The 7118-nt window shown below is 34.0% G+C and overlaps 1 protein-coding gene across 1 annotated transcript; it reads left to right on the top strand.

Moving 5' to 3' along the window:
- The first annotated feature begins 2533 nt into the window (after positions 1-2533).
- LOC115214835 lies at positions 2534-4759 on the top strand. Its single transcript, XM_029783869.1, has 2 exons — positions 2534-2813; positions 4551-4759. The coding sequence occupies exons 1-2, from the start codon at positions 2534-2536 to the stop codon at positions 4757-4759; spliced, it is 489 nt and encodes a 162-aa protein (XP_029639729.1).
- Positions 4760-7118: the final 2359 nt, after the last annotated feature.

Here is a 7118-nt window from a genome sequence, read left to right as displayed (position 1 = left end):
GTTTCAGGCCTTGCGCCCATAGGAGAAAGGTAATTATTACTATAAAGACATCAAACTGGCAGTTCCTTCCGGGTTTTCTTCCAGATCTTTACATTCTGAGTTGCATTCCCACCTGGATCAACTTCGCCTTTGATCTATGCAATGTCAATAAATTAAAGTTGAAATCAATCACTATGGTCATTGGAATCGACTAACCTCTTCACCGCAAAATTGCCGGCCTTGTGTTTTTCAGAGTGTTAGTCCAACTCTTCAATACCATGAGTTTGTACTAAGTCTTACTATATAGAATATTTTCAAATGCAGGGCAACTAAAAAGAATGGCAAGGAATTTAATTATTTGCATTAATTTTTCTAGAAAAAGAAGAAAAAAATGTATTTTCTGCTACTACTAGTAAACATGTTAAACAAAACGTTTAAAATCGCCTCCTACAAAATAAATAAGTAAATAAATAAATAAATAAAGAAGTAAAACAACACGAAACCAAACTTGACTTTACTGATAGTAAACAGAAATATATGCATTTAATCGACAAGAAAGAAAATGAGAGGTAAGACTATTGAAAAGGTTGCAAGACGCAACGAAAATTTTAGGAAAATAAAAATAAGAAATAAGTGGAAATTTTACCGGTGAGTGTGTTACATTATAAAGCACAAAAAGAAAATGACTCGCCCCAGACACAACAGAATATGCTTCAACACACGAACTCATATAAAGAATCTTGCAAACCAAATCCAAAAACGAAAAGAAAATGAATTTTTGACAGAAAATAACACGTGCAACAATAACATTAAGAGCAGCAATAACACGCACAGCATGAATTTCGTTAGACGAAGTGATTGATTGGGAGTTCGAATTAAAAAACAAACAGGGAAAGCTCTGCAGAAGTTGCGTATTCGACTGATACTTCGATCATAGAGGAACTTCTTTTCCTGGAGATCTCTGATCTTTCAGTCTTTATGAATTCATAGTTCTAGAATTTGGTCATTTTGTTACTTTGTGAAGATTTTTCTGGTATATGTTTCTTCCACCGCTTCTCTGTTCGTACTTCATACTTGTGTATAAAAGTTCCATTACTGTCATGTCTACTGATATATTACGTCTTTGTTACGTTTGGACGGCCAGATAAAACACGTTTTATTGTTTCTTCCAAATCTCCACATATTTTGCTTTTATTTAATGTGTTCTGATTCGTCACTTGAATTTAATAGCTTCTGGTGAGAAAGCGTTGAATCTCTACTACAACCAAAAGTCTTTCAGTCGTAGCTTTCAGACAGTACTGTCATGTCTTATTATGTTTCTATTCTCTTCAATTCCCTCCACTTAGGCAATGGCAATATAGTAGCTTTTGTTACAACATCCTGTAGTCCCAGTTTTAGCCTAGGTTTTTTTTTATCCTTTTCACAAATTTTGTGTTATTTCTCTTTCCACCCCACAAATATTCTGTCACTTACTCCAGCCTCACTGGTATATTAGGTAATTTTTAAGAGTTCATTGCGTCGTTTTAATCTTGGGGATCTGTTTGTTTCCTTAGTCAGTTTTGTATCTAGCTTTTAGAACTTTATTAAGTATTTTTGCCAACATTCAAAGGAATTTGAACCTGTGAATATTCCAACTTTTGTTTCTATATGCAGGGATGCCAGCACAATTCTATTGTACAAGTGTTTTAAGATAGTAGGATCTCATCTGAAGGAAATTTGTTTAATCTCTCTTGCAGGCCGAACGACTACAGAAGCGACCCCAAATTAGTTGTTTCTGGATATTTTAGCATATCTTTAAAACTCCTTTCAAGTGTTTTGTGGGGTATTCTTTTTATTCCCTTTCTCCGGGAATGTGACACTTCTAAGACACTTCTAAATACTTTGCTGTTGTTTATATTCTGTACAATTTAGATTATTGGTTTGATGTTTATTCTGAAAATAGATCTGGTATTGCACGAGGTGCTTTTATCTTTCTCATTCGCAGCAAACTATCTTCTCTATGTCTCTATCTAAGTGTTTTAAATATTTTTTGTTTTGCTACATTAGAGTTGCAAGTTACTTAGTCTCAGTGAAGATAATTTTCGACAAGAGTCACTATTGTTTGTTTCAGTCTAAGAATTTTTTTTGCTATTTTTGTCAATGATACATACTTTGCAATTTAGCTAGACTAATTACTTTTAAAAATTCTACTTTTGCTATTACGCATTTTTCAATTTTTCCGCTAGTGCCTCTTCGTGGTTCATTATAAATACTCTCACTGTGCAGAGAGTCAACTATCACCCTGCTTCATAATAAGGTTGATAAAGAAAATTTAGAAAACTATCGCCCCACATGCCTCTTGTCTCATCCTTATAAACTGTTGGTCATAGTAACCAGACTATTAAAACACCTCGGTGTTCAACAACCTTAAGAGAAAGCAGGTTTCCGTGACAAATATAGTACAACAGATCACGAATTCACTCTAACAGAGCTCATAAAACAAGCGACCAAACAAATACAAGCTTCCTTTGTGTATCGCTTTTGTTAATTACGAAAACGCTTTTATAGCATCGAGATGAACTCAGTGTTGAAATCTCTGGAAATACAAGGCCTCGAAGCACAGTACATCAAACTACTCAGAGATATGAACTCTGGATGCGCAACAGATAGAGCTCTGCTATCACAACCACCAAGGGTCCCAATTGGGAAGAATATTAAGAAAGGAGATACTTTTTACTGCATCAGTGGCAAGCAACAAACATACCTCCAATTTGTAGATGACGTACTCATCGCTGAAACCACAGCCCAGCTGCAGACCATGGTGATACAGATAAACGCTCAGAGCTTAGCAGTAGGTTTTTGAATAAACAGCATGCGGTCGGAAGATGTAGTATGAGGCCGAATAGAGGTAGGAAGCGATGAAATCGAGGAGATAAAGGAGTACGTCTACTTAACACACACAGTGAATATGCGCCGAGATATTGATGCTGAAATCTCAAAGAGAACGAGGGAAGGTTGGAAGGCATTTGACTCAATAAAGGATGTGCTCCAAACAAAGCTGGACAATGCTATACGCGTCAGACTCTTCTATAGCACCGTTCTACCTGCGCTCTTATACTGCACGTGAGACGTGGAATACTATGAAGTGGGTAGAACATCGATTGGCTGCGACGCAACGGGCCATAGAAAGATCCATGCTATGAATATCATTAAAAGAGCAGATTCAAAATGAGTTAATTCGGGAGCGGAACGGAGAGAGCAAAGTGATCGCGGAGCACAAATTCCACTGGGACGGAAAAGCCGCAGCATTCACAAACAACAAGTGGACCCGTGAAGTTGCTGAATGGTATCCAAGAAATCAGAAAAGGCCACTTGGAAGGCGTCCACGACGATAGGAAAGCGATTTGGTCAAGAAACTTGGGTAAAGAAGGAAAAGAATGGCGAAATCAAGACAAAATTGAACCAGCGGTGCAGTGTGACCAGCGGTGTATGACAGCATCTGATGGCCTGATTAATATATATATTATATATATATATATATATATATATACATACATATATATACATATGTAAATATATATATATACATATATATATACATATATATACATATGTAAATATATATATATACAATATATATATGTTATATATATATATATATATATATATATATTATATATTATATATATTATATATATATATATTATATATATATATATAGATAAGAAAGTTTGTTGGTAAAGCACGTGGGTGAATATATAAGAAAATAGTAAAGTGTGAAAAAACGTTTATAATTATGAGTATAATTATAATTAGGGTCAGCAAATTTGCTGGGTTGTTTTGAGTATATGTTGTTCTGGGGGTTTCTTCTTATAGTAGAAGAAATAGCTAAATTCTTTGGCTGCTATTTCTAAAGTTCGGTATGTTGGTGAAGCAAATTTTTTGCTGAACCCTAATTATACTCATTAATTATAAAAATAATGTTTAAGTTTACCAAAAATGGTCCTTTTAACATGCCGAATACTACTTGGTGGAATTATTAATTACTAATTAATTAATTTTACCCTTTATTATTATTGATAATATAACTCTCACCCTGATAATAAACTACAGTTTTTTTGCTGTAGAATGTTTTACTCGACAACACACGTGGGTTGGTGAGGGAAAATACGAGACTTCATTCGTATGTTTTGAATTCGTTGGTACTGGTCGTTGTATATAGTTTATCTGATGTTACTTGAATCAGATAGGTATGTTCAATTTTTTCAGTGCTCTCAAATTTAAATCTTGAAATCTTGGGCTGAGGAAGAGAATGTTAGAATGAAGGTGTGATTTTTGCATCTTCATATCTATCTAACTCAGAAACGCGTCCACAAGTAATCAAATACCGTGTGAATTTTCGCTGTTTTTTCCCTCTATGCCTACGTGGGTTGTTTTGAATATATGTTGTTCCGGGAGTTTCTTCTTATTGTTGAAAAAATAGCTAAGTTCTTTGGCTGCTATTTCTAAAGTTCGGTATGTTGGTGAAGCAAATTTTTTGCTGAACCCTAATTATAATTATACTCATAATTATAAAAATAATAACCCTTCAGTTATTGATGAAAATGTCATCGGTAATATGCCACAAAAGGATATCATTCATGAGATGATAGAACATCCAACTATAAGTGAGATCAAAAAGACAATCAAAGAATTAAATACTGGGAAGGTACCAGGTCTTGACGGTATTCCTGTTGAAATTCTCCTTCACGGGAGTAATAGGCTTGCTGTAGAGATCCATCATCTAATATCGGACATCTGATTGGGTGCTTCTGTTCCTCATCACTGGGCTGATACCATTTAAATTTCATTGTTCAAAGGAAAAGGATTCAAATCCGAGTGTGGCAATTACAGAGGTATAAGCCTGCTTAAAATAGTCGGTAAGGTTTTTGCAAAACCTTTACTTAATCCGCTAGCAATGTGGATATGCACCGCTGTCATTCTGGAGAGTCAGTGTGGTTTTAGATCAAGTCGTGGCACAATGGACATGGTTTTTTCTGCTCGTCAACTCCAGGAGAAATGCATCGAACATCGCATGGCTCTTTACCAGGTATTTGTCGATTTAACAAAAGCCTTCGATACTGTTAATAAGACCGTTCTCTGGACCATTCTTGGTAAACTTGGATCTCCACTTCAATTTGTCAACCTGTTTAAGCAACTTCATAGTGATATGAAAGCTCGTCTTAACTTCAATCGATCCCTATCAGAACCAATTTCCATCCATAACGGAGTTAAGGTGATATTGCTGCTCCAACACTTTTTTCCATATATTTTGGTGTAACTCTCTTATATGCTTCCCAAGACTGTGATATCGGCGTCTATATCGCTTCAGAACCATAGGTAAGGTCTTTGATGTTAAACGCTTTAATGCAAAGTCGAAGACATTCCAGGCCCTTGTTCGAGAGCTCCTTAATGTTGATATAGTGAAAAAGAAGTAAGATGATATGAAAAATTCCTCATCTCAGAAATACAAAATTATATATGTGTGTGTGTGTGTGTGGTGTGTGTGTGTGTGTGTGTGTGTGTGTGTGTGTGTGTGTGTGTGAGTGAGTGAGTGTGTGAGCGAGGCCGTCCAACTATTTCATTCTGAGTTTATCTCACAAGGGAAAGATCGTTTAGCTTGCTGTGCCCGAATCCCGTAAATATCACGAGGTTCGTGCTCTTAATGGTTTTCTGAGTTAAATTTTGACTCTCATTTCAGGCATTCGCCAGTGCTATTTTGCACCCTAATTTATTAATTCCTTTATGATTTTTAATTGCTAACGAGCTACCTATGTTATAATGTATTTAATGTATCTTAATATATTAACATATCATTATAATATCTTATTGCATTGGTTATATATATAGATAACAAAGTAAAGTTGTAAGATACCGCACGAGTGGAAATATATATAAAAAAGGTTTGAAAATGCAATTTTAAAGATGTTTATTCACTTGACCGGTTTCACTTTTTTAGAAAAAGATTGTCAAAAGTAAAATGTAAAGCTTTGCATAAGCTTTGTTGTGTTAAGTACTGGTTATCACAAAAGTATTAAAAAACAGAAACACATTCGTTGATAATATTAAGAAAATATTATAAACAGTTTACAAGAAAGTATTTAAGAAAGTAACCAGAACGGAACTCAAAAAATTAGAGTTCAATAAAAATCAGGTTTGTTTGGTAGTATATATATATAATATATATATATATATATATATATATATATATATATATATATATATTATATATATATATGCAGAAGGAGATATGTTTAAGAATTTACAAAAAATTGTAGAGGAATAACTGACCTTTCTGACGTTTTCTCTTGTGTGCAGCTAAGGAATGCTTGCTATCTAAAGGGACAGTGTGGGAGGTTGGTTGAGGGGGGAGGCAGTGCAATGCGGAATTAACGGGATTTTTTTCTGTTTCCGGGCTAGTCTGTCGTGGTTCAGTGGTTGTTGGGACTGGTCTTAGCGGTCAGAATAGCGTGAGTGTGTATATGTATATATATATATGTATGTATATGTATGTATATATATATATATATATATATATATATATATATATATATTATATATATCTTATATATATAATATATATATATATATATATATATATATAGATATATATATATTATTTATATGTATACGTATATATATATATATATATATATATATATATATGTTGCTTTTCGCAGGAAGGAAAGTTTTCTTGTCGAAGATACGTCTCGCTTTTATCCTTCGAAACGTAGAGTAGATGAAACCTTAGCGACTGAGAAGGGTTTGGTTCTTTGTGTAATGTCCTGTACTCTATTTTTTTGCTATTTTAAAATAATGTCCAGTTCCTTTGGTTTGTGTCTATGTTTCGTTTCTCATTGTGTTCGACGCCCTTTTGGTGTCCTGGACTCATATATGCGTGTATATGTACATGTAGAGGTAGGTACGTACATATATGTTTATATATATGCAGATTTTTTATTTATTTAAATACATTATATATATATATATATATATATATGCATGCGTATCTACCTCTCTCTCCTCTCTCTCCTCTCTCTCTATATAATAATATATATATATATATATAATACACACACAAGTATACATGTATGAATAATGCAAAGTGAGCGATTACGATT

Source organism: Octopus sinensis, linkage group LG8, assembly GCF_006345805.1.
Source record: "Octopus sinensis linkage group LG8, ASM634580v1, whole genome shotgun sequence".
Classification (NCBI taxonomy): domain Eukaryota; kingdom Metazoa; phylum Mollusca; class Cephalopoda; order Octopoda; family Octopodidae; genus Octopus; species Octopus sinensis.
Note: the sequence above shows the minus strand (reverse complement) of the source record. Positions and strands in the feature narration are given on the sequence as shown.

Excerpts from the sequence above, each read along its gene's own strand:
- LOC115214835 (XM_029783869.1), top strand. The coding sequence starts at position 2,534 with ATGAACTCAGTGTTGAAATCTCTGGAAATACAAGGCCTCGAAGCACAG. Across the intron at positions 2,814-4,550 it reads CGCTCAGAGCTTAGCAGTAG|TTATTGATGAAAATGTCATC; the intron begins GTTTTTGAATAA and ends ATAACCCTTCAG.